The 27,717-nt window shown below is 43.7% G+C and overlaps 1 protein-coding gene across 4 annotated transcripts in view; it reads left to right on the top strand.

Annotated features, from left to right (window-relative positions):
* The first annotated feature begins 1,437 nt into the window (after positions 1-1,437).
* The window catches only part of SWAP70 (switching B cell complex subunit SWAP70), a 35,598-nt gene continuing 9,318 nt past the window's right edge, over positions 1,438-27,717 (top strand). Inside the window, exons 1-7 of one of the 4 annotated variants that reach the window (XM_059848855.1) lie at positions 1,438-1,595; positions 9,778-9,918; positions 14,858-15,031; positions 22,817-23,044; positions 25,558-25,704; positions 25,955-26,063; positions 27,316-27,497. In XM_059848855.1, coding sequence (XP_059704838.1) covers positions 1,497-1,595; positions 9,778-9,918; positions 14,858-15,031; positions 22,817-23,044; positions 25,558-25,704; positions 25,955-26,063; positions 27,316-27,497 — 1,080 coding nt within the window. In that variant the 5' untranslated portion in view covers positions 1,438-1,496. Of the gene's footprint in view, positions 1,596-9,593; positions 9,613-9,777; positions 9,919-14,857; positions 15,032-22,816; positions 23,045-25,557; positions 25,705-25,954; positions 26,064-27,315; positions 27,498-27,717 lie in introns of those variants that run through there. The other 3 variants (XM_059848857.1, XM_059848856.1, XM_059848858.1) reach the window with 3 other exon arrangements.

Below are 27,717 nucleotides of genomic sequence, written 5' to 3'. Positions count from 1 at the left end.
TGTTCAGAGCAATGTATGTGGGTCACAGAGAGACAGAAAAGTGTGAACTTTTCTATCAATTGCAGGAAATAGTGCATGCAGAAGTCCTATTTCTCATCCTCTGTCAGTCAGTAAGTGTTAGAGAATTTGTACCTTCTAAGACCATGCCCACCATCCCTCACTTCTTCTCCCCCGTTGTCCTTTTCTGCAAAGTAAGCTCACAGAGATGCTCTCCATGCGTGGCTCCTCTTTGGGCCGAGGGCTGCAGTGCATTTGGGGTTTGGATCCTGGCTGTGTTGCTGACACGATTTATGGTATTTGCTCTTCAGACTGAAATGCTGAAGACATCCACCAAGATGTACAAAAAGGCCATTCCATTTCTGTCCCCAAAGCCTGTCTGAAAAGGTATTTTTGGCTAAGCAGACCAACTAACACAGCACTTAGCCAAAACTGTAGGGACTCCATACATGGAAAAAAGACCATTGAGATCACAGCACATACATAATAAATAATAATTTGCTTTTCCTACAACATGCAGAAGAAATTATGCATAAATTTATTTTAATAATCTCTGTTGAAGTCCTTGCATAGCTGCTGTCCTCACCAGAGCTAAGTCCCATAAGTATGAAAGAAGACTTTAACACAAAAAACCTACCCCAAACACACAACAACTCTCAAAAAGACTTCCAACAACAGAACTCCTTCCTCTTGGTCATGTTTTGTCTGCCTTCTCTGGAGGCAGTGGAGCGGGAGGTTTTTAGCTCTCCCCCTGCACTGGGATTGCACTGCACTCTCTCCAGCTGTGTGCAGCCTTCCTTCCAAGCTGTTTGTGGGGCAGAAAAATTCCAAGAGGAAAGCTGCTCTCCTTACTGTGAGGTACATCCTGCTGGGAGCATTGCACCTGAGACTTTCATAAATTCCATTCACAGACTCAGCTGTCTTCCTGTTCTACAAAACCCCACAATTTTCTAGGGGAGAATTATTTGGAAAGACAGAACAGTATCAGGCTCCTGCATTACCACGTAATGCTTATTTTATCTTTCCAGTAGCACGTCACAATGACAATTTTTTATTGTTTTATTTACTATCTCCCCTGAGGCGAAAACCCTGAACAGTGTTTTAACCGTGCTGAAGAACACCAAAGCGACCAATGTTAATTTATTCACCCACGTTACACTGAGCTATCAGAAATTAACTGAAAGGCACAGGATCGAGCACTTGGCCATTTAACCGAGTGCATTTCCTGGTAAGAATAAAAGGCAGACCTGCGGCGGCAGAGGAAGCCTGGCGGGCCGGAGGACGAGGCGCTGAGGCGCAGGGCTGAGGGGCGCTGAGGGGCGCTGAGGGGCGCTGAGGGGCGCGGGCCGCCCCCCCCGGGCTCCGCCGGGGCGGGACGGGACGGGACGCGGCTGCCGGGGCGGTGCCAGCGGGGCCGGGCCGGGCCGGCCGCGCCCCCAGGGCCGGCGCAGGCCGGGGCACAGCGGCGGCGGCGGGCGCGGGCCGGGAGCGGGCCGGCCATGGTGGGGCTCAAGGAGGAGCTGCTCAAGTCCATCTGGCACGCCTTCACCGCCCTCGACCTCGACCGCAGCGGGAAGGTCTCCAAGTCCCAGCTCAAGGCAAGCGGGGGGCGGCCAGCCCGGTGGGGTGCGGGGGGTCGGTCGCCGCCGAGCGCTGACGCCGCGGGCGCGGGGCGCGGGCTGGGACCTGCCTGCGGCGGCCGCTTCTGGGCGCACACGGCGCTCGCTCTCGGGGCTCTCCTGGGCGCTGAAAATCGCGTTCTCCTCGCCGTTCGTCCCACGGCATCGCTGTCCCTGCGGGCCCCGGCCACCTCCGTCCCGCCGGGGGCTGGCGCGGAGCCGTCCTAGAGCCCGGGCAGGCTGATTTTCATTCCGCTCCGTCCTCCCCGAGATGTCAGCGCACAAACCCTTGTTGTGCTTCTGGTCCGCTTTCAACCACATGTCCTTGCTACCCTTTCTGGCCAAAATCTTTTGTGGGGTAGCCACAAGGTCCCATCTTTAGGGGCTGGCTGCGTCCAAGTGAAATTCACGGCTTGCCAAGGGGAGAGAGGTTCCACAGAGCTCTCTTATTTGGACATAAACAGGAGAATTAGTCAAGAGGCTCCAACTGTGCCATTCTTTCCTTAGCTTATACGCTGAAGTAGTGTTTGTGCTCTTAAAAGAGCTCTCAGGCAGCTCGCTGAATCCAGTCCCATCTTGGCCCTGCTTTATGGGACCGTCTTGGCCAGGGAATAATAGCAGGAATCTGGCTAAATAAATATTTTGAATAAGAACGCAACACCTGTTGACGTTCGAGACTGTGGGTCCTTGTGCCCGGCGCTGGGGCTGCGTGGGCAGCAGCAATCAGCCGAGGTTTGCGCCTTTTGTGGGATTAACTCCACCAGCGACAGTGGCCGTGCTCTGGGTGCTGTTTAGAAGCGTGGCTGGTCGCTCGTGGACTTTATTTTTAGCTTTATGTAATGAGGGTCTGGAGCTGGCAGCTGCAAGCAGCCGGTTCCTCTTCTCCTTTTCTTCTGCTGGGGTGATGGGGCTGTGAGATAGAGCCGGGCTGGGCCAGAAGTGACTGCGGGGCAGGATTCGGGCCAGACGCCAGACCTGGCTGTGAACTCGAGCTGAAAATGTGTGCAGGTCCTGGGTTTTTCACAGGGGCTGTCAATGAAAGTGAGTCTTTGTGTTCCAGCCTTGCAGAACGAACTGAAGCAGGTTGCAGAGAAGCTTTTTTTTTTGTTGTTTTTATCGTCCTGCTTTTTATAGGAATCCTGTTTTCCTGTCATGCTGCCCACCACTCCTGGTGTGCTCCATGCACTCCAGACACCTGAGGGTGTCTGCAGATGTGTTGTCATGCAGGCCAGTGCAAAACCTCCCGTGGTCCACAGGTGCTGGCCTGAATGAAATGGCTGAAAAAGCTTCCAGTGTGCTGGTGGGCTGGTACAGTGTCATCAAAAAATGCTGGGCTTTGTGTGTTTGTGCAGTTCTGTCTGTGGCAGAAAGGCTCCTGGGAGGAAGTGTCAGATCTGAGAGTGCAGAAACAAGTCTGAAATGAGGTTTCCACCTTCTCCTGTGGCCACCAAGAGTTGGTTTTCAGGAGGGAGTAGAGGGTGTTCTGTTATAGACTTTTTGTGGCAAATGCTGAATGTGTTGTAAAACTGATGGTCCTGCTGGGGAGAAAAGGTGTGCAGGGTGGCAGTAGCTCCACATGGGTCAAAAAGGGCAGGCAGGACAGCAAAAGAGAAGTTCCTGTGTGATAGAGATAGGACTATGTTGTCCTTAGAAGATATTTCCCAATGAAGTGATTCTCATCATTGTGAGGAAGATACAGCACTCCTGTAAAATGTAGTGATGATGCTTGGAGACCACCGGGTTAGTAGAGATCTATGACAGTAGAAAAATATGCTTTATAATTGAGTGGAATGGCTGTTTTGAAAAAATTAGAAAAACCTTTTTGTTTTGCGAGAATGGCAGTGTTGTAACCTGCTGAACTCTTCCCTTCTCAGTAAGAAAACCCACTGGCCACGTGTCTCTGGTTTGTGTAATCCAGTGTGAGATGGTGCCATCACTTTGCAGGGAATTTCCTAAGGATAATACATTTGGTTGTTAAAGGAAGTGATTTTTAGTTACTCTGCCTAGAAGTGACCTTTCATCCTTCCATAAAAATAAATAATTAACTTTAAATACTATGAGAAAAATAAATGTGCGTGTGTGTTCTGTAGTTGAGGCCCTACTGCAAAGGGTTTGCATCACACGTTCTCAGTAGATCTAGAGCAGATGGATTGAGGTGAGTCAGTTTGGTCTGTTTTGTAGTCTGAAGAAACAGCAAATGCTTGAGGGCAAAAATGGGGCTTGCTTGGAATAGTAAGGATGTAATGAGATGTCTTTTATCCATTTGTATCTTTTGTATATGTTCTGAGCTGCTGAGAGGAGACAGTCAAATCAGTCCTTGGTGTAATTTTGAATATTGTCTTCTTCCAGTATGCACTGATTTTTTTGTTTGTTTGTTTGGGTTTTTCTTTTTTTTTCAACTGGTAGTCTTCATAAGTTCTACTGGTATGCTGGCTGCAGCTCTTAGTCTTTTTTTCTACATCAGCAGAAACATTTGTGTGTTCTGTTCTTAAGTTACAGCTTTTAAGCTGGACACAGTCGTTATTCTGCCAGTGTGTTTTTTGGCACGTTCAAACACTGATACAGCAAGGCTCAGGTGTAAGTTCTGTGTACACAGTTCCAGCTGCTGCTGTGATTCCAGCACGAGCTACATCCAAATTGCTTCCTTTCCTACACTTAGATCCAATTTAATCTTTCTTACAATCTGCAATTTTAAAATTAACTTGTTTTAGAAGTTTCTCTAAAATATCAGCGTTAAATCCACTTTTCATCTGGACCTAGAAACACTGTAATTTTAAATATAGTTCCACTTGACAGCCAGCAAAATTGCTTGTAGTTTGTGGGTGTATGATTGGATCTTGGAAAAATCCACCAATTAGTTTTTGCACCCTCTCTGGAAGATCTTCCACTTGTTGCTTTGTGACCTGTCTCTGCTTAGGCAGTGGATTTATTTGGGTGTTCTTGTTTTCCATGCTGCATTGGGGTGTATTTTTAAAGTCTTGGACTCCTGGATGCTATCTGCAGAATGTGGATGGTGAGCCACATGTGAAAATACTGTCCCACTCAGGCCTGTATTTTAACTTTGAGTGACCAAAACACTTGTCAAGCTTAGAAAATTCATACTGGTCTGTTCTCATTTCTGGAGCGTTACAGGCTTGTTACAACCTCTCGCCTTTGCTTTGCTTTTCCCCTAGATGATGAGAAGTTGGTGGCGTGAGGGAAGAGGAAGAATGGTGTAATCAGGGCTGAGAGGGGTGGTCTGACCACAGAGGAAGACCTTGAACAATGCAGTGAGGCAGGGGCAGGGTGGGAGCCTGGCCGAGTGGGCAGGACCCCGTCGGACAATCGGCTTTGTGCAGCAGTGCAGGGCAGTAGGAAATTAGTCACTGTGACTCAGGGACAGGGTCCTGCTCTGGGGCTGTCAGCAGGGCTCAGAGTCTGTGTGTTAGGGTAGCCATGGGCAGTGCTGATGTTGAGGTGTGAGGGAGGGATGCTCTTGTGCCAGGAAAGCCCAGGCAGCCTGTAATCTAAGACAGGGAGCATGAGGAAATGACAGGGCCATGAGGCTGTGCTTGAGAGAAGCAGCTCCCAGGGGATCAGCAGCCTGTTTAACCTTGAGCCAGCCTGTGCCCAGGTGGCCAAGACAGCCACTGGTATCCTGGCCTGCATCAGCAACAGTGTGGCCAGCAGGAGCAGGGCAAGGTTTGTCCCCTGTACCGGGCATGGTGAGGCCACACCTCAAGTGCTGTGCCCAGTTCTGGGCCCCTCAGTTTAGGAAGGACATTGAGGTGCTGGAGCAAGTCCAGAGAGGGGTAGCAAAGGTGGTGAAGTGTCTGGAGCACAAGTCCTGTGAGGAGCAGCTGAGGGAGCTGGGCATGTTTAGCCTGGAGAAAAGGAGGCTCAGGGTGACCTTTCCACTCCACAGCTGCCTGTAGAGAGCTTGTAGCCAGGTGGAGATTGGTCTTTTCTTCCAGGCAACCAGCAAGAGGACAAAAACTTAAGCTGCAACCTTAAGGAGGTTCAGGTGGGACATTAGGAAGACTCTTTCCACAGAGGGGCTGATAAGGTATTGGAATGGGCTGCCCAGGGAGGTGGTGGAGTCTCTGGAGGTGTTTAAAGAGTGGCACTCAGTGCCATGGTCTGGTTGACATGGTGGGGTTCTGTCATAGGGTGGACTTGATGATCTCAGAGGTCTTTTTCAGCCTAATGGATTCTGTGATTCTCTTTTGTCAGGGAAGATGTAGAAGAAAGTTGCAGTACATGGAGTATGTTTACAAGGAGCTCTCCCTAAGGGCTGGGAGCCCCAGGACAGAAAGGCAATTCCCTTGGCTACTTGGGCCAGATGCAGGCTGACACCAGGATGTGACTGGAGGCCAAGGGGGATTGTGCAGATAATGAAGGCAAAAGGAAGGATGAGGTTATTGAAAATGGTGATGAGGGGTATGCAAGTGCCCAGGGATGAAAGGAGAGAATGAAGGAGCGGGAGCTGATGTGGATAAAGGGCACAAGTGTCAGGAACCTGGGCTGGAATACACTCATCCAGCTGGGATAGAGGCTGCTGCAGAAACCCTGATGTTGAATAATGAGGCTCCAGATGGGGTATGGGCTACCTGAGTGGATAAGGAAGCTGAGCCTTGGGGGTGTGATGATGCAGGATGTGGTGTGTTTATGGTGTACCCTGGATGGAAAGACCTGGTGCTTTTAGCACTGGTCATAAAAGGAAAAGGGAAAGTGCTTGTGAGTAGCCTTATTTTGGCTGGCTGGCTGCTGACATGGATGTTGGGGAGAGATGAGCCAAGAATGTCTTGGAATGAATTCACACAAAGCCACTGAATGGAGCTGTCGGGATCTGGGATGCCAACATTTTAAAGTCTGAAAAAGAGACGGGGAGTGGGTGGACCCCCCTGAAAGATGGAAAAGAAAAAGAGAAAACTACCAAGAAGCTGACAATGGCTGCTGCAGGATTAGTCTGCCCTGGTAAGGCTCCCACTGTCATCTGGGCCAAATTTTTGTCACTGAGCAGTAAGTAGTCTAGCATTTCTCCTTCTCCCTGTAGAAATGCAGATCACTTTTATGGGACATGGTTAAATGAAACTACTCAGATGGTAACAATTCAACACGTGCTGAAAGTTTTGGCAAATGGGAACTCAAGAGAGGAGCAGCTCTAGCAGAGTAGACCTGGAGGTAAAGCAGCATGAAACAGGGCATAATAAAGTAAATCCAAAGTCTCTGATGACCTTTGGCATTCAGCTTGCTTGTATTTATTTGTATTTGGAACAGAACACCTTCAGTGTTCCCAGGGAAAGATGGGATGCCACTAGGCATCTTTCTTAAACCTTTTCCTTGAAAGTGAAGGAGTTGTTGTAGCTGGAGTGCACTGGTGTCACGAACCCCCTGCAGGCTGCCTGTGCTGTCTCAGACCCCAGTCTGGGTTCCCCCACTGTGCCCATGTGCTGCAGCAGAGATGAGTCTGTGGGCTGGGGCAGGAGTTGGCTTTGGCACGAAGGTACATTGTTCAGTGTGGCATCCAGAGCATGATAAATGCAGAAGGAGAAAGCTGCCTAGCAACCCTGTGGGTGCTGGGGGAATAATCCTGACTGCTGCAAAACTTCCTCATGGTTGATGTAGCTTCTGCAAGGCAGGGTGATTCTTTTGTACCCCAATTAGTCTGGTGCTCAGCTACTGGTTGGGGTTTTTTTAAATGGTTAATTAACATAGAGTATCTTCAGGTCCAGATAATGTGATTTGAGAGAACAAAACCAAACCAAACAAGACCTCAGGGCAGAATTTTTCTGGCTTACCCTGCACGTGAAGAATTCAGCTGGCGCTTGGCCGTGTTAGAGAACAGCAATTTTAGTAGGCACTGAGGAATTTCCTGAGTTATGAAAAGAGAGCCCTGGGCACCAGAGAGATGGCAGATAAGGCAGATCTTAGAAAATCATTGAAAGTGGAATTCTTTCCTGGTAAGTTGGTCACTTGATGTGGAAAGCACCTAGGTTTCTGACAGCCCAAGCACAGCAAGAACACCAAAAAAAGAAGATAAATATGTAGAAAGCACATGATAAGAAAGCATTTTATCAAGATTTTTTAATTTACTTTGGTAGTAAGCTGAAATCAGTCATGCTTTCAGAGTACTTTTATTAGCTGAGTATTTTTTTAGTTATAGTATTAGCAGCTCCAGTGTGGTTGGAAAACAGTAATCATCTCTCTCTCTCAGAAATTCAAGAATCCCTCAAGCTTCTATAAATAACAGCAGAAGCCTTAAATAGAAGGGGAAGCACACATGATAGTGCATTCCCCCAGCCCCATATGTAAATCACATGGACTCAAATACTTGATCTGGTCAGAGACAAGGATGGATTGAAGTGAAATATACTGTTGATAAGAGTGCTGTGAAAGCTAAATGCTCTTTTGCTGCTTTGGGAAGTGCAGCTTTTGTTGTGCTATGGCTGATGCTGTTGTTTAACTCTTTATAAATTTCTAGACCTTGTTAGCTCTAATGCCTTAATGTTAGAATACACCTGTGAAAATATGTATTTCTCATGGAAACGTCTCCTTTTCTGAAAGCAGTTTTAACTTTGGAGGTGTGTAGAGAGGAATTCTCCTCTGAACTGAATATACATCTCGGGCTATCTTTGTAATATTTTCTGCTAACTAACACAGAGATTCTGCTGTCTCCTTACCATGCATCAGAATAGTGAATGTACATTTTCTTTTTTCTTGGGGGTAGGTGGGTGGGGGAAAGCCGAGACATTTTAAGTGTGTAGCTTTGGTTTGATTTCCTAGGCTTTGACAACTTCAGACTTTCACTTCTTCTTTTACAACTACTTCATCTTTGGCCATCTTTTACGTCTTCTCACCTGAATAGACATGTTTTCTGCACATTTGTTCTTTTATAAGTTTTTTGTAAGTTTTCTGCACATTGGTTTTTTTTTTACTGTTTTCTCTTTGCATCATTTTGGTCTGTTTTTTAAAATTCTATATAAAACCCACAAAATTCAGTTGCACTTTGTCCCATGTAGTTGTTGAGTAAAAAAAAATAATAGCAGTGGCAGCATACCTCTTGAAAAGATGTGATCTGTTTTACCTTTGTGTAATTTTTTGTAGTTGTATTTTTTGCTTTTTTAACATTTTTTTCCATGCAGACCATGGCAGGGCGTGTAATACTAAATCCTTAACCCGGCTCATGTTGATGGTGCCTGATTTTCAGAGGCTCAGCTCTGTGTCATGCCAAGGGGTGATGTGGGAAGCCTGTTACAGGTCTGACCTGACCCCAGACAGTGTGAACAGCCAGGGGGAGGGATGGTGCTTTGCTGTTCTTTGGGAAGTGCTGGTGGCCCAGGAGTGGCTCCTGCCCAGGCTCTGCCTTCCCGTTGGTACTGAGGTGTTGGTCTGTGCTTGCAAAGCTCAGCTCAGGCTGAAGAACCTGAGATGTGCTGGCTAGTTTGTTTTTAGTAATTCAGTACTTCCTTAAAATTAGTCAAGTGTGTAGTCTCTTCTTGAAGGTCATTTCTCAAGAACAGACATGAGTGTTAGTGGTTGTCAAGTTCGTGACATACTTCATGCAAATAGCTTTTTAAAATAAAAATTTGAGAAGCACACCTAAACCCTTCCTCTTTCTGTAACATTACTTTTCTTTGCAGCTGAACCATGGGATCAATGTTGAGAAGCAGCCCAAAAGCAAGCAATAAGAGAAATCCATAGTTAATGCTTTAATCTGAAGAGACTTTTCTTTGTAAACTAAAGCTACATATTGACTTGTTTTCTTTCTTACTCATTTTCACAAGATATAAATATTTATAGTTTCAAAGGCTAGGTGTTTGTGGTTGTTTTGATAGCTATCTGACTTCACTCTGCAAATATTATTCTGGTGTTCCTGCATGCCTCTCCTGGTTTTCAGCTGCGTGGGGATATATGTACAAAGGGGAGCTTGTGTAGCTGCATTTGTAGCTCTCTAGGGCTGGACCTCTCTGTGCTCACATTGCTTCTGTAACAATCAACTCTCTGAAACCATCGAGTGAGGATTTTTTACTTATGTTTTACAAACCTTTGTGGGGCAGAACTTGTGGTGACATCAAAGCGTTGCTTTGCACATGGTTTTGGAGTCACAGGTCTGCTCAGGAGGGAACACGCCATTAAGGCTGACTGACAGCAGTGTCACTGGTTTCTCTTCTGTCCTTAGGTCCTTTCTCACAACTTGTGCACAGTGTTAAACGTTCCCCATGATCCAGTGGCCTTGGAAGAGCACTTTAGGGATGATGACGAAGGACCAGTTTCCAATCAGGGCTACATGCCTTATCTAAACAAGTTCATCTTAGAAAAGGTAAGTTTTGAATTCTCGTGCTTTCTTGTATCAGCTTTTGTTGTTAGAGTGTCTTTGTGGTAACTGGTGCCTGCAGGAGGCTGGTTGGGAGTGTGTCTGTGGGGTCCTCACAGCATGGCTACTCTGGAGAGCTTGTGCCTAAAAATGGCAGGGTGCACTGCTTTCTGCATCTTGTATTTCCTGTTCCATCTGGCCCTTGCCTAAGCTGTGCTCATGCAGAACTGTGCTCATATCAATAAAGAGTAGGCACACAGTTGGTGGGAATTGGGCTGTGGCTGAGCCCCATCCCCAGTGTGCTACAGCTGTGCAAAGCAGGTGAGCAGTGTTGAGGGTGATGAGCCATGGAGTGCTGAGGTGTTACTGAGCTGTCACCAAAGGGAACAGAGGGCACACAGGTGCAGTGCATGAGCATGAGGGGTGTGAAAGGTTGGGCTGAGGAACAAGAAGGGCAGAGGCTTGCAGCCTTCTGAAATTGCCTGGTGATACTCTGGGTATTGTGGCCATCTCAACTGCAATATGTGCTGTGACAATAAAGCACCTCAGCCTGAATTTATCTGTAAGTGTCTGGGAGCTGTAGGTTGTCCCACTTCATACTGCAGCCGGAACAGAATATTGTCACAGACTCCTTTGCAAACAGAAAGGGTAAAAATATCTTCACTGTTTGTCACAAAGTACTTTAATGAGTAGATCCCTTCAGAAGGTTACAGTGGGTGACATTAGGGTGTGTTGTGAAGTTCTGTCTTGCAGGTTCTTTCCTTTCATGACTGAGCATTATTCAGTCTTCTGTTGTGCCTTGTTTCAGGAGAAACTCTGGAAAGCCAGCAGGGCTCTCCCTCTCTACTCCATCAAGTTGTAGAATAGGTGGTCACTGAGTTGGAAAGTTAGGATTCCCCAAACAATGATCTTCCTGCTTCTTTTCTGTCTTCTGGTCACATACTGGGCTGGGTAACAAAAGCAGCTCACGTGATGCTGGGAACATCAGCTTCAACACCACTGATTTCTTGTACACTTGAGCCTCAGAAACCCTCCAACTTTGATGTTGTGGCTGCAGAGCTGTTTGCTCTCTTTTGTTAGGTGAAGAATTCCTGAACTGACATAGTGCTTAGAAGTCCAGTGCAGCAACTGCAGATGATGCAAACTCCTCAGCCCCATTTGCTGATTTCTGCTCCTTCATTTAATAGTGGTGGAAAATATGATATATATAATGTAGTCTGGCAGCTTCTATCTAGCTTATCAGCTTATATCTAGTTTATCAGCTTCTCTGCCTCTCTAGTCTGTGTTTCTCTCCCACCCAAAGAGTATGAGAGACAAGCCAAGAGTCCTGTTTGTTGTGTGGGAGTTGTTGGCCTTTAATACATGTAAAGGTAACTCTTTAATGTCTTGGTTGTTTGATGCTGAAGAATCCTGCTTTGTCCCTAAGGAGTTGTGATAGCATTTCTGCTTCATCTTGGCTGTCTGAGATCCTGTGGAGACCAAGCAGTATTTTTTCCCAAATTCTGGGAAAAAAGAAAAGGCCTTAATTTATTTTGACCAAAGGATTACAGTGGGAGAGGCTGAACCACAGTGGGTTAATACTCTTTGTAGACAGTGGCAAGCCATTAACTAAAGAAAACCCAAAAGAGATATGTATGGCTTTTTCAAATATAAAAATGCTTTATTGTTTAAGGGTGTTTCTAGGGAGAATAGTTATGGAAATGAGGAGCAAAATGGCATTTAAGTAACACTTTTATATTAAAATGACAGACCTGGCTATGTAAGTAAGTAGGTATGAAAGGGAAGAGCATGACTGTGTATAATTTCTTGTTTTGTTTTATTCATATACTGATTTGGCTTCCAGTGATTGCCTGATTATATTCATATCATCAGTTAATCTTAAAAGATGAAAGTGTTAAGGAGCAGGATTAAATTATCTATAACTTGATGTTATTTGATCTTGACTAAATGCTTGTAAATAAGAAAATTAGTGAAGCTGTTTGCACAGAAGGCTGTCTTTTTGGACAGGAAAAATCTTGTCTGTGACTTCTTTTAGAGATGAGTTTACATCAGTGCCAAAAGACAACATGCAGTGGGATGAAGTCACTGATTCATTGCGTGTCTCCTTTGTTTAAAACAAACAAACAGAAAAAGCAAACAAGAAACTCCTTCTTTATTTTTCCAAGGCGTAATCTGTTATTTTAGGTGGGGTGATTGTAGAAAAATTGCTGTTAGTATATTCTAGTAAGCAAAACTACTAAAAAGGGAGTGATGCTTTATACCCCACATACACAGGAAGTTATCTCAATTTCCAGTCATGCATCTTACAGTGAATTAATTGATTCAAGCAAGAGCCACTGGCTCAAGAAAGGTTTTTTGATCTTAAAATATTTATGAATGTCTTAAAATATCTTATGGATGATTTCTTAAATTTCTTTTAAGATAATTATATAGCTGTGACTTAGAATTTTATTGAGAGGCCTTTGTAACCTTTGGGAAGAACTTGTGTTGTACTCTTAAATGCAGTTGTAACTTTTAATATTTTTTTTGGTGCTGAGTTACCCTGCAATAAAGCTTCCTTTTATAGAACCAAGGAATCATCAAGAAAGGGACAATTGTGAAGAACGACAAGATAGTTAAGTGAGGAGCATTTACTACAACTAATTTCCTTTATTCACATAGGTAATTTCAGTAAATGATTGGAGTAATTAGTATTGTCTGATTGATGATTTCCAGTGTTATGCATCTTGTTACTCCGCAGATAGATATATCTAGAATTTTCTTGCATCTGCAACACAATCTGTCTTGTTCTGTAAATGTCTCTTTCAGGAGGGAGCTGTATTTGCCAGTATAGTGTGTTCATAATTTGTTTTACTTGGTTCCTTAACCATATTTTAGCCTGATCTTTTTTTAGCAATGTATATCTTTAAATACCAATTGGAAATGTTTCCCTTTCAGTGATGGCAGTGGTGGTATTTTACAGCAGGCCTTATTCAGAGCAGGGAACAGTCCTGGTGAGGGGAGACATTGTTCAAACCTCAGGCTATCTCATCTTCCAGGCAACTTCATGAATGGAAGTTACACTACCAATGCTTGCTGTATTTTTGGATCTGTTATTTTGGAGAGCCAGGGCTTGTGTGCTGATGTAATTTTTGTCCTGAATAATTCCTAAACAGTGTCTCTGTTCTGGATGACACGTGGGCCCCACAAAGTCCATTTCAGAAGCAAATTTGGATTCTGAAAGAAGGGCTTGCATGTCTAAAGTGGGATTGCTGGCACTGTGGGACCTCTTCCCCTGTGGTAAGATGGGTCTGAAACCTCCTGCTCAACTGGTGCACAGTCCTGGTGGCAAGGATGTGCTGCAGGTGACCTGGGTTTGACAGGAGTGTCTGAGGGGCTGCAGTCTGCTTTGCTGTGATAGCAGAACCCATGCACCACCAAGACATTTCCAAGGTGGAACTGCTCACTGTCAGGGTGGGAAAAGCACTTTTAGAAAAGAAGCCCTTGTTCATTGGGCAGGGTGGAGAGGAGACAGAAAAAAGCACAGGCAAGAGTAGCCAAGGAGTGAAGTGCTGGTGCATAGAACAGAGAAGGAATCCTGACTTCTAGCCCTTTGTCCAGAGAGTGTTTGTTCATTCAGCTGGTGTTTCATTCAAGATCTGTGTTTCTTGTGCAAACAAGACAGATGCTGAACTTGTGGCTGGAGCAGCTCTGGCTCCTACAGCTGCCTCCTCATTCAAAGGACAGCTGTAGCCTCTTGCATCTCCACTCAGGTTGGTGGTCTCTGCCAGCATGCAAAGTCTGTGGTTTTTGTTGATAGTCTCACTCTTATGCCTGGAGACTGTTCTTGTCATCAGGTTGGTTTCTTGTTTATTTCTGTATTTATTTTTTTTTCTTTTTTCCCCTCCACCCACATCAGTTCATCAACTTCCCATGTCTGCCACTGACTGAGCCAGTGTGGTGTGGTCACTATATTTGACTGTGTATCAGACTGGGGAGGAAACCAGACAGTTTGCATTGGTGTTCTTCAAGTACCTGAGAATCTCTGGTTTGGCTTATCTTTAAAAAAATCTCTGACCATTACTGGTCTCTCTGCCACAAGAGGTACAAGAACCTGTTCCTTAGATGTGTTTTCCAAAATCTCAAAGGGCCATCATTACAGTGCCAAGCATGCCTTAATCAGTAACATTTTGGTAAAGAAATAGCACTGCTAAGTTATGGGGAGATAATAAATAGGTTTAATGTATAACTTAACAAGGGCTTGAAAACAAAACAGTAAATTAGAGCTCTTGCCTGTATAAATAATTCACAGATCTGTAGATGCAGCTGCTAGGTATGATAAAAGATAATGAAAGCAAGAGGAATTTTTGTATCAATGAGGTGAAGGTTTGCAAGCCTGGGAAAAAGCAAAGATTTTAAGTGGATTAGCATTTGAGGAAAAAAATATTCTGTGTTTATGAATACTCTTCAAGAGTTAGTTTGAGTAAAGTGAAGTAAAAATCCTGCAAAGGGTCCTTCCCAGTTGTTGCTCCAATATTGCTTTTAGCATATCCACATGTGGATTTGGCTGTGCTGGTTTCCAAATTTGCTATATAAAATCTCAGTAAGTCAGTGCAATAGGAGGGCAGCTGGAACTGGGTGCTGGAGATGGTTTGGAAGCTGGTGTGCTAGAGGAAACACAGAATGCACTGTAGCCTCCTTTCCATAGAGTCAGAGTGTAATTAACTCAACCAGAAATTGGAGGTTGGATGTCAGTTTTGCTGGGAGGAATTCCTTATTTTACCCCATGCAGGAAGTCAGACTAGGTTGTTACAGTGCTCCTTTTGGGCCTTGGTGTTTTGTGCAAACTGCAATTTTCTTGCTGCTTTTTCTATGATGAAACCTGACAAACATTGTCTGCTGTTCTGTGCCATTATCTGCTGTTCTGTGCATATCAATTTGTTGTTCTTCACTGTCTTCTCTTTAGGTTCAAGGGAACTTTGACAAAGTTGAATTCAACAGGATGTGCTGGACTCTCTGTGCTAAAAAGAACCTCTCTAAAAGTCCTTTGCTGATTAGTGATGAAGATGCATTTAAAGTGTGGGTTATTTTTAACTTCTTGTCAGAGGACAAATACCCTTTAGTCATTGTACCTGAGGAGGTAAGAAACAAAAACTTAAGCTCTTTAACACCAGTTTGCCTAATGTCTCAGTTGAATTGTGTTAAGTGTGATACTCTCTAGAGATTTAAGAGGAAATATTGTTTAATTGAAAAATTTTATTCCCCTCTTTTGGTATTGTAAGGCTTCAGGTGCATTTCTGTCTTCCAGGGTGGATATATGGGGATTTCCACAGGATACTTGAGATATTGATAACTCTGTGTGTCTGTCATTTAAGCAGCCTGGACTTAACAGGATAAACAGGACGTGCATGGATGTGATCTTTAATAACTGCACTTGTTTATAGGTGGTTACAATTTTACAAGGTCCATGTGATTCTGAAAAAAAATGCCCTCATGTTCTGTGTTATTGTGACTTGCAAGATGAGTCTTCAGTCTCATGTCACCCTCCTGATGGAAAGGACAATACAAAATTTTCTGGTGATGTCTGTTTCTGGTCAAAACCAGCCAGCCCCTGAACACTCTTGCTTGAAATATCTGAAGGAATAATACCAGAGAGATCTCTTTATACTTACAGTTCATGACCAAGTATTGGCAGCACTCAAATAGGTATTTTAACCCTAAAGCAAGATTTTGGTATCTCCACTATTCTTCCCTTTGGGATGGGGGAGAAAGAAGCAGAAAGATCAGAACTATTGGCATAAATAACCCCTTGCAAAACTGTGTATGCAAATCTCAGGGGTTTGCAGTTCAGCACTGGAGGATGGAATAATAAGTATTTGCAGATTGTTGAACAGCCAGGGATCAAAACAGTCTGATTAACATGCCACTCACAACATAACTGTTGGACTCCAAGATGTTGTGCCAGACCCTCAAGTACAGATAGCTCTCCTATCAAAATAAACTCTTCAGTTTTGCTTTCTCACTCACTTTTTAGCAGGACACTTTCACTCTGCCCATTTCTGATTTTGCCAGACTGGCCCATGCCAGGGCCCTACCTGGCATGCTGTATTCCCATGAGAAATGAGACAGTCTTGCTTGCTGTCCCATTTGGTTCTGTTGGTTCTGGGAAACAGGGATCATGGTTATAAAAGCTGAGACAGCTCCTTTCTTTGTGGTGCTATATTTGGCTTGGTAGATCAGAGCCACTAAAAAATGCCAAAACTGGGACTCAGATCCACACCTCTGGTTTGTCAGTGTCTTCCTTGCTGTGCAGCCTGGCTTACCTGTGGGCAGACATTTCACATCTCCTGAATTGCTGGCATGGTTAAAAGCTTCACCCCTGCCAGCTCTGGGGTGTTGCTTCCCACTCCTTCTCCACCAAGGAAGCCCCAGACTGCTGCTGCCTTCTGTGGCTGCTGCCAGGTAATCTGAGTGTTGGCAGATGTGCTGCAGAGTCAGCTCTGAGCTGAGAATTTCCAGATTTTGTATGTGCTGTTGTTTGCTTTCCTTCCCATCCTTAATGTCCAGGTTAACCTGGAGTGCTCTTCTACTTGGATTATTTAAAAAATTCTGATTGTGGATCTGTGTCTGCATCTCCTTGATTACAGCAAGATTTAAATTGTGCAATTTGTTTAAAGAAAGCTTACAGAGCCTGACTGACAAAGAAAGGCTGCTCTGTTCTTATCATACACAATGCCTGTATTCACTCCACCTTCCCTCAGACCACACAGGTAATGTAATCAGCCACTGCAGGAATGCTGTCTTTTGAACACACTCCTTTCTGCTTTGCACTGCTCCTGCATCAGGTTCTCTGTGCTTCTGGAAAATTTCCCATTTACTCATCTACTCTCTGCACAAAATTCCCTAAGTAAAAATGCAAAGTCTCAGTTTCAGCCAGTTTTGCCTTTTCTCAGATGTTTTGTATCTGCCTTTTTTACAAAGGTGCCTTGAAGGTCATGTGTACAGTGAGGGGATTTTTACAAAGTGAAGGAGAGGAGAAGGGGGGTGGAAGCCCTGTTGTTTGTGCTGTGGATGTTTTGCTGAGAGCAGTGTAAACCTCTCATGTGTGACTATACTTCCCACCCAGGGAGCAGGCTCTCCTGCCCTGCCCGACTGCTGAGAATATTGCAACACACCATCTACTGCAGCTTCTGGCTCAGAGATCCAGCAGTTTGTGTGGGATCCAGCTGTTTGCCCTCCTCCCTCCCTTCCACTTGTTGGCTTTTGTTTTGTTTTATGTTTGTTTGTTTCTTTTCCACTTTATAAGTAACTGAGAAACTTGCCACATGCTTTCAGTTTGGAAGGGTGATCCCTTGAAGATTTTTGCATCCTATCTTGAAAATTACAAGACTTCTTTGGTCTCCATTGAGTGCATTAACACCACTTCATGTGGTTGTAAGGATGCCTTTTCTTTCTCCTTGGAGCAGCTGCTCTTTGAGACATGCTTGGGAGTCTGAATTTCCTCCTTTTTTTTTTTTTTTTCTTTTTGCAATTTTAAAATGAGATAAGTGATTTCTGCAGTCATTTCATAGATTTCATATCTCATATCTGGAAAAGCCTACTGCTTGAGTGCAGTTTCACTTTATTTGCACTGTGCTGACTAAATATTGAAGCTGCTGTCTTTCCTTCTTGCCCATGTCATGTACTTTTGCACTGGTGCTGCTGTGCTGGGCCTTTCCTTTTAGGCAGCTGAATGTGGCAGGGCTGGTACCCCAAGCTGCAAAGTGTAAGTTTTGATTCCCTGCCCAAGGCTTCAGTGGGCAGCAAATGGCTGCAGTTTATCCAGAGAAGGGAAAAGAGGCTGCTGTGGAAAGGATTCAGAGATGCAGGCTGAGAAGAGCTTTAGGAAGAGCAGAGTGAGGAAAGGAGTTACCAGGAGAGAATCTGAAAGCCGTGGAGAGGTGATGCAAGGGCCAGAAGTTGCTTGTTCAGCAGAGGCCAGGCTGAAAGCCAGAGGGAATGGCTGGCCTGTGCTCCTCACCTGCCCTGGAAGGAGGGATGCCAGCCCTGCACTCGAGGGAGATAAGGTTTGTAAAATCCAGTGTGGGGAAAGGATTGGGGTGTGCAGTTTTGGAATGTGACTTCAAGCTTGAGAGGATCCCTCTGTGTTAGGGGGAGAAGTCAAGTGACACAGAGACAGGAGACACAGACACAGAGACAGATGGTTACAGGGAGCACTGGGCACAGGTGGGAATGGCCTTGCACTCCAGTGTTCCTTGCACTCCAGTGTTCCTTCTGCTGCCTACTGGTGGGCAGCTGAGAGCACTTGGAAGAGCTGGGAAGGAACAGAGATCCATGAATGTCTATTTTACAAAGGTGCTTGTGTGCCAAGGCAAAAAGCAGGGACTGGCTGGGAGCTCCTTCCCCTCCCCACAGCCAGATTTTCCATTAGATCATCTGAGATGCAGACATCCAAGTGTATGTTTCCTTCAGCTCTTGCAGGCATTACCTCTTCCATGAGAGGGATAAAATGAAGGAAAAAAGGTGGAGAGAACTGACTTCATAAGAGGAGAAATATTACTATTTGTTGTGAGCTTTCCTTACGAGTCACCTCTTAGTTGTTACAGTTTCATTTTTGTGTCTTGGTATTTTTTTATTCAGGCATTTTCTGTTTTATAAAAAGGTTTTCAAGCACTTCCCCATTCTTATTTCTGGACATGTGACTGCAGCCTTGGGAATGCTTTATCACCTGAGAGCTGTGGTGTGTGGTTAGTTGTGTTTCTGGGCCATTCTTCGTGGTGAAACTCAGAGATACACACACTGCAAGCTGCATACTCAGTGTTGTAATCCAGTGTTCACAGTTTGTTTCAAATAAACCAAACATATATGCTACTTTTGGCTTCACAAGGAAATATTTGTACAGTCATTTTTCACTTGTCCTCTCGTCTTCAAATTTATTAACAGATGGCATTTCTAGTCCTCCTAAGAGGAATAAGCCTTGTGTGGCTTTTTGTGCCTGTCAAAATGAGGTGATGTTTTCTTAGCCTGGGTAGGTGAGAATCTGATCCAGTGGTGATTCTTCTGGAGTGTGTTTTTTATGACCATATTCACTTCCTTGTTCTGCATTCTAGTACCAGAAACTGGAACAGTGAATGAAATACTGGGAATTGACCCTTGGCCCTTCAGAAATTACATTGAAACTGATACACAGATAATGAAAGCTGCTTGTGTGGAGTTTTAATTGACTCATGATCTCTAAAAGTTGATCACAGTGGTTAGGAAGATTTTTAGTCACTTGGTTAGGAAGATTTGCATCAGTTCTTCCCATTTCACTGCCTTCTCCCTTGGCTGCTGCAGGAAGAAACAACCTCCTGCACACAGCAGCTTGTTTCTTGAATTGACCTTTACTATACTTCACTTAACACTGATTTAATTTTGAAAAAAAAGAAGCAAGGTAGTGGCTTACACTGGATAATGAACATGGTTTTGCTGGTGGAAAGGAAGAAGCAAATATTTGACTTAAAATTAAGTGATGTTCTGATGGGATGAAGGAAAGGAGTTGATGATGACTGTGAGAGGGGATATGACTGCTTTCATGGCTGTGGCCCAGTAACATTCACTCCCACAGAATTTTAGACAATGTGAGTAGACTTTTGACATCTGCTCTGTTAATGTCACAAACCTTATTTGAATAGTGTGAGCCAGAATAGCCTTGTCTGCTGTGCTCTGCTGGCCATGAGGGCCTCCTTGGCATTATTTTTCTCATTCTAAGAGACCCACTCGTGTATCAGAAATATTTGTGAAAAATCTATGATGCTTCATTCCCCATGGAAGCAGGAATACCTGGAAGAGGAAAACAAATAGACACTGAGACATGGGGAAAAGAAAGTGCCCTCTGAAAGAAGCTCCCAAACAGACTCGTGTTAGAGCTCTGTTCTTTGTTATTATTTTTGCTTTCTTTTGGTAAAATTCTGCCTGAAAAGTTTGAGGTGGAAGTTGGTTTTGGTAGAGCCACTGGGTCCCTACTGGTGTACATAGTGTTAACAACTGCCTGGTATTTTTGCACCTGTGTTTTGCATACTTTTGACCTGAAAGCAAAGTCCTGTTAAAATAGCAGCAAATGTCGCTTCACTTTTGCTTTTTAGCCACGAGAGTAGTTTATATTTGAGACAGGAGACTTAATTTGTCAGTTATTTTCTGGGTTGACATGTCCCTGTGGAGGAGGGGAAATGTCATTTGCTCTCAGGGGTTCCTCATTTGAGCACCTCATGGGTGGTTGCTGTTTGCTTTCATACTGGTGCAACTTATTTCTTTGTATTTACCTCATACTTCCATGTTCATACTGTGCAAAAGTCACTGTTGCTGTTGAGCAGATAGATCAGATAAACTTTCTCTGGCAACTTTGATTAGCCCTGTTTGTGACTGAATTCAAGATAAACCTTTTTTTTTTTTTTTTTTTTTTTTTTTTTTAGTTTTAGAATTGAATTGTAACATGCACAGGTCATTTTTCAGTTAAGAAGAGTTAATGTAGTTCAAAATAATGAGTATTTTATGTACTTTAGTACTCGAGGGAGGTTGTAGGATATTTGTAGTCATGTAAGTGACTCGTAGATGGGGGTTGACAGACTTAAATGGTTAAATCTAATCTATGAACCAAAAAAAGATAAAATGCGTACAAATGACACTAAAAGAAACAATGTGTTGACTTATTTTTAGTGTATTCTATGATAACATGTACTAGCCAAGAGTTTTGCATTGCATCATTTCCAGACCATTAGTTTGATCCACATTTTATTTATATGGCTTGAGCAAAAATGGGAAAAAATTGATTCTGGTGTGTTCTTTGTGTGTGTGTGTTCCATTGTCTGCAAGTGGGACCTGGTACTTTTAGATAATTAACCAAAGGAATTTTAGAGCTTGATGCCTTAAGTTGCCTTGCCTCAAGCAGTATAAGAGGTTGTGAAATTCTGGAACAATGAATTTTATACTTAAAGCTCATATTTTAAAATTTTTTTTAATTACTATTACTTTGTAGTATTTTGGCAGATATATTATCTACCTAATTAAGTCTGAGTTATTTTAGCTTTCCTTCCAGTTAAAATCCAGGGTCACAGTTCTGAACTGATACTGTTCAAAGGGAATGAGCAGAGTGACAGAATGTGTTTTGAACATGGGTAAAAAAATCAGGGTTTTAGGAGGTTTGAAACAGCTTTTCAGTGCTCATGTTCTTGCACTCTGTGAAGGCTTTTTTTTGGGTTGGTTTTTTTTCAATACAACATGTCTGGAGTAGGAAGTAAGCTGCTTCCTGCCAGTAACTGAATACTGAGGATTTATGGTAGTCAATGCTTCAAAGCCTTGAATTGTCTTTTTAACTTAGGGATTTTGGAGAGTGAAAATCAGCAAAGCTTATTTTAAAGACTGTGAATTTGAATGCCACTTCTGCAGAGGCCTCTGTTACCATATCTTGGCTAGTAAGAACTGCACAAGGAGCTAAAACTTACTGAGGTGTCTTCCTTGGTAAAGCTGACATGAAAAACAATGCTCTCTACAATTTCTGGAGGCATATTCTGTGCCTGGCTGGGCTGTCTTCTCCTGAGAGAGACTTGAGGAGGATGTGACAGGCACAACTTGGAGGTGTGTGCACTTCCAGCTCATTCAGTGGAGCAGGAACTTTCCTCCTGGTGCTGCAGCAGCTTTGCAGCTTCTCCTTTTGCTGCAGCATTACCCAGGTGCCCTGGAGTAGGGGCTGTGACACCAAGAGTCACTGAGCTGAAATAGCAGGAAAAGGATTTTTCTACTATTTCAGGAAGCTGAAATAGTAGAAAAATCTGCAGGGTGGATTTGGGATTTACTGTGCTACTGCACACTTGTGTTTCCTGTCCATAGACATGGGGGAAAGGGAGGGATGTTGCTGTGCCTGTTATAGGAGGGAGAAACAGCAGCCACAATATATTGAGGCCTGGGAGTCCTTGTGGTGAAATGTGTGCGGGACAGAAACACTTCTCAATTTCTTTGTTCTCCCAAATCTCTTGCATAGAGACTCAAAAGCCTATTAGACCAGCTGAAAGGTGACTCTGAGCTGTAGCAGGAGGGCCCTCACCTATTATTTCATTTATAGAGTCATTTAAAAGCATTTTGCATGTCCTCAAAGCTGAGTTTACTTTAAAATACTGCAGATGTTCATACTGTAGATGGGTTTACTTTAAAATACTGCAAGTGAACATTGAGTTTAAAACCAACATAAAAAAACAGACTAAAGAGCCCCGGCCTTCTTTGCTTCTTTTTCATTCTTCTGTTTGATTTTGACTAGTGTTACTGGTGTTACTGTCCTGCACATGGTAATGCTTGCAGAGTGATGAAAGATGAAAGGGCAAGGAGAATTTATTTGGGAAACAAAAGCAGATGTGAAAGATTTGTTCTTTTATTTCGTTTGATACAACTGTCAGGATTGTGTCCAGGGGTGGAGTGCTTCAGAGCTAGAGAAGAGGGGTCAGGTGTAGATCACACCTTGGTCGTTTTTCATTTCACTTCTAGTCCAAACAACCTCTTCTCTTATATTTTTTGTTATTTGTTTGCTTTTTGCTTACAAAATACTTTCTGAAACTTCTTGTTTTCTCACGCTTCAGTCATTCATAGTTTGGAAGCCATTGCAGGGAAGGTCCCATGTGTTCTGTAGGAATCTGAAATATTAAATGAGGCTGTCAGGTTCAATTCTTTGTTTTCATGTGAAGAGAGTAGCTGAGGGATGGGCTTGGCAGTGAAGAGTTCAGCTGAGACAGGAGCTTAAAACCTTTATTAATTGAACCACCTACGTTTAGGGGCCTACATGTGAGCATAGGAAACTCACTGCAGTGGGAGTCTCTGGAGAAGCTTCCTTTACAGCTCTCAAACCCTTGATTTCCATGCCTGCTGCAAATGATGGATTTCTGCTTGTGTTTCTGCACAGATTGAATATTTACTGAAAAAAATCACAGAAGCAATGGGAGCAGGCTGGCAGCAGGAGCAGTTTGACCATTACAAGATTGCTCTCGACACCAGTCGAGAGGGGCTCTCTGCGTGGGAGCTGATCGACCTCATCGGCAGCGGGCAGTTCAGTAAAGGAATGGACAGGCAGACAGTGTCCATGGCAATCAATGAGGTCTTTAATGAGCTCATTCTAGATGTACTCAAGCAGGTAAGAACCACAGAGAACCAATGTTTTAAAGTAGGCTGGTTTTTTTGCTTTAGTTAGAAAATGTTCAATTCATGCTCAAATTTCTTTATCCTTTTGAATGATGAGCAGGAGGAAATTAGGTAAATTATCTGTGAGGGTTCTTTAATATGAGCTTATTTTTATAAAAGAAATTGTGCTGCTATTCAGATTGTTGTAATTGTAGCAGTATCGTGAATGAGTTGCTTCTTGGGAGAGCTTGCTTTTAGAAAGTGAAAGAAGTGGGCTCTGACTTGAAATATTGCCTTTATTACAGTAGTACCAGCTGCTTGTTAGTTCACAAAATAGCTGCATCATGCTCTCAGTTCTGTTTACAGCTCTTCAGGCTTTGAAACTACAGAAAAGCATTTCCAGTTATGCTGTAGGAAGTACAGCTCTGCTGGGCACCACCTCTGTATTCAAACAAGGGGGTCTGGATCAGGGTATTTTGGCTTCTCAAGTGCCCCACTTCAGCAGGGCAAAGAGGTGTGGAAGAGCTCCTGAGGGCTGTCCCTTCTTGTTCTGCTTAGCAGGCTGCATGACTGACAACTTATTTACCTCTACTCAGACTCCAGAAATCATGCTGGCCTTTGTATTCTTAGCAAACTCCTTTCTTCAGGTTTCCAGTGAATTATCAGTTTAGGAATGCCTTTGAAAACTGCATTTCTTTGGAATTGGAGGTACCAGAGGTACCTGGTCACAGCAGAGTTTACCTAGAGAGCTCTTTAAAATTGACTTTTACCTGACAAGAGAAATTTTTTCATCTTTGATTTCTTGGTGAGGAGAGAAAAAAAGGATTTCTTGGCAGGCTTTCCTAAGCTGTTCTGAAGAAACCATCAGAAGGTCTTGGCACAGGAAATTCTTTCAGAATACCCACAGAACAATGCAAAAGTCTATTTTTGTTAACTGCTGGTTGCCTGTTGGAGGTGAGGGCTGGGGACACACACACACAAAGTCAGTTGAGGGCAAAATGAAGTAATTCTGCTGTTTGGTACCATGAAAATAAATTAACCAGTGTCAGTTCAATCCTACTTGAAACTTGTGAGGAAATCTGATTTCTTTTCAGTTTTGATATTGCATTGTGTGTCTTCCCCCACACCTTTTTTTTTTTGTTTTGTTTTGTGTCTCCTTTCTTTCCTCTCTTGGTGCCTGGGCTTTTTTCTCAAGGATGTCTGAGTGTCTTTGAATGGTTCCTTGACAGTTAAAAATAGTTTGTGTCAAGATTTGGCCCTGTGCCTCCTGGGCAGTTTGGGCACTTATTGGCCTGGTGGAGGGGAGAGTTCTGTGTGATTTCAGTATCCTGGTTCCTTGTTGATTCACAGAATTGTCCTGTTTATTGCAGTAATCACATAATTGCTTCAAGGTATTAATTAATGACACATGGTTTCATATCCAAGCATCATGTTACCCTTTTTATTGAACACATCCTGGATCTCTAAGGCTTACAGAGGGTAGCAGCAATAGTTAAATTTGTGGTATTTAGTGTTCTGAAAGATGTGTTCTTTGTGTGATGGTTGGTGTGAAAAAGCTCATGCTTTTCAAGAGCTCTCAGTGGGTTCTTGGAAGGTGAGAAGCAGCTGATACTGAAATAATAGGTAAGGATTTTGCAGAAATTTGAGGGGAAAGTATTAGTCTGGCTTGGCTTTGAGAGCAAATTTGGTAATTCAGGAAGGAAGAAAAAAACCCTGGCTATGACTTAGACTGTGCAGAGCATGAAAAATTGAAGCTGCAGGAGTCCTTCACATGACCTTGCAACCAGCCAGAGCTCAGACCCGAGTATGGGGGTGGCTGACAAAGCTGTGCATTCCTGGTGTGGAGCAAGGGAGTGGGATGGCACCTGGGAATAGGCACGGCCTTGGCTCTGGATGGGTTTCAGTGGCTAGAAAAGCTGAGCACAGATAAGCTCTATGTGTAGGGGTGGCTCAGGTTTTTGCTTGGTTTGTTTTTTAAACAAAAAAGCTTCTTTAGCTATTCTGAATGTTTTCTTTCTCCTCAGACCAGGAGAGAAAGTTATCTTTGGCTTAAATATGCCACAGCACATTTCTTTATATATATATATATATATATATATATATATATATATATATTCAATACAAGCATATTTGTATGTATCAAAGCCAGTTAGAGATGAAAGCCATTACAGAAAAATGTTCTGTGGTCTTCTTTCCAATTTATTCATCCTCTTAATCTGGAATACTCTGGATACAGAGTATACTTTCTATATGACTTGTTCATAGCTTATATTGATGTTGGTGTTTCAGTTTCATCTGTGATTTGACTTTTGGAAGTTAAATGTCACACAAAAGTATATAAGTATTTGGGGAATATGATTACAGAAATGGAAGGTACAGCTGAAATACTGGTTAACTTTGAAAGTATTTGGGGCTAGGAGGTAACTTTTCAGTGTGCTCTGTTGGGTCTTTACACCTTTACATAACCAAAAGACCAGATGGTTCAGCAGTGGACAGGCATTTCAGCTGCTCTGTTGCTTCTAACAGGGCTACATGCTGAAAAAAGGTCACAAACGGAAAAACTGGATGGAACGATGGTTTGTGCTAAAACCCAATGTTATTTCCTACTATGTAAGTGAAGATTTAAAGGACAAGAAGGGAGACATCATACTGGATGGCAACTGTTGTGTAGAGGTAAAACCACTCCAAAAACAATGTATGTCTCTAAAGATCAGAATTAATCCTTTTTTGTGCGTGGGATTGACTCCTGGTATCTTTTAACAGAGCTTTTTTACTTTATATGACACCAGTTCATAAACACCCTTTTAATAAATGCTCTTAGTGCTGGTATTTGTATCTCTGTGACACATAAGTGCATAAATGCTGCTTGACTTTATAACTTAGATTTCAGTGTTTGCAAAGCTAATCTTTATTGTTACCCTAGGCCTTGCCTGACAAAGATGGAAAGAAATGCCTTTTTCTCATCAAATGTCTTGATAAAACCTTTGAGATCAGTGCCTCTGACAAAAAGAAGAAGCAGGAATGGATTCAAGGTGAGGTTTCAAAAATGCTAGTTATGTGAAGGTTAAGGTTAGTGGAATTCTTACAGCAGTGCTGTGTTCAAATTTGAAATTCACGGTCTTGTAATTTTTTTATATCTGTTTTGGGCACATGGATCTTTAAGGGGTCTGAGACTCTGGAAGAACTAAGGATGCACATAAGGGAAATCAGTTTTTGTCATGTAGGTGCCTCAATTCAGGCAGCCATAACCAAAATGAGATGGTTGTTATTGTTGTTTTTAATATTGACTGTACTTCTAGGGATGGGGAAGGGAAGCAAAGTTGTAAATTGTTGCTTTTGGGGAGAAAGGGAAAGCTTGTTTGTTTTGGCACTGTAAAATACTGGTTTTGGTTGTACAGTTTACTTCAAATAGTATGGTCTGGTGAGCTGAGGATAAAGCTGGGAATTAGGGCTTGCTTTTCTATTCCCACAGTAAAGGTGTTCCTCCTGTGAGAGCTTCCCAGATATGTGATGGGTACATCCATCTGCAGAGTGAGGAGCCCTTGCAAAGCTGTTGTTGCCAATGCCATTGAAGAATGTGCAGTAGTTAAATATGGGCTTTCATTTGCACTTCCCTCTTTACCTGCAGCATGTTTATTGCACCAAAGTCAGGTCTATGATGAATGATTCAAAAGGAGACTTTTTTTTCATGGCTGTGGTATGTGAATAAAATACCAAAATCATCTGCCACTCCTCAGCTTTGGTGTCTCAAATATTTTGTCACTGCATGTAAGGGAACGAGAGCTGCTGTCCTCCTGGGAGAAAGTTTTCCCCTGGAGTGTCTGTAAGAATTCAGGGTTTAAGGCTGGCTCTAGGGAAGATAGGTAGCACCTTACTCCTTGGTAGGTCACTGAGTCTAGATAGTAAGAAATCCTCAGGTGTTGGGCTTTTTTTCTTGCAGCTGGGTTTATGAGTGACTCCTATGTCCATAACCTGTTACACATCAATATTGAAATTGACATAATGCAGTGGAATTGCATTGTGTCAATTGCATTAGACCTTATCCTTGTGGCATGCAGCCAGGGCTGAGAGCGAAGTGTCTTTTACTTCTGTCAACACAGCTTTGTGTTGACAGCCAGCCTGATGAGAATTAGGACAACTGACAACAGTGCTTTCTGATTTAAAAACGCATTCAGAAATCCCCAACCCCACAGCCAGCACAGCACAGCCCTGCGAGTCTCTTCACAAAGTCTTTGCAGAAAGTGGAGCCCTGCCCTTCACGGTGCTCTGCTCCTGTCCCCGCAGCCATCCAGAGCACGGTGAGCCTGCTGCGGGCGGGGAGCGCTCCTCCGCACAAGGAGGCGCGGCAGAAGCGCAAGGAGCTGCGCCAGAAGCTGCTGGCCGAGCAGGAGGAGCTGGAGCGGCAGATGAGGGAGCTGCAGGCGGCCAACGAGAACAAGCAGAAGGAGCTGGAGACCGTGCGCAAGGTGGGAGCGGGACGGGAGCTGCCGGGATTGCAGCCCGGAGCTCGGTGCCCGTGGCCCGGCCGGGCTCACAGCTTGGGTGCCCGTGGCCCGGACTGGGCTCACAGCTCGGTGCCTGTGCCTGGACTGGACTTCATGCAGTAGAACTGGGCGTCTCTGTGCTGTTCAGGCACATGGAGCAGACTCCTGCAGAGCAGCTGTGCTTGTGTCAGGCCCCTGTACT

This window comes from Haemorhous mexicanus, chromosome 6 (genome assembly GCF_027477595.1).
Source record: "Haemorhous mexicanus isolate bHaeMex1 chromosome 6, bHaeMex1.pri, whole genome shotgun sequence".
NCBI classification, from domain to species: domain Eukaryota; kingdom Metazoa; phylum Chordata; class Aves; order Passeriformes; family Fringillidae; genus Haemorhous; species Haemorhous mexicanus.
The sequence above is the reverse complement of the archived record's forward strand: the minus strand, read 5'-3'. Positions and strand labels throughout refer to the sequence as shown.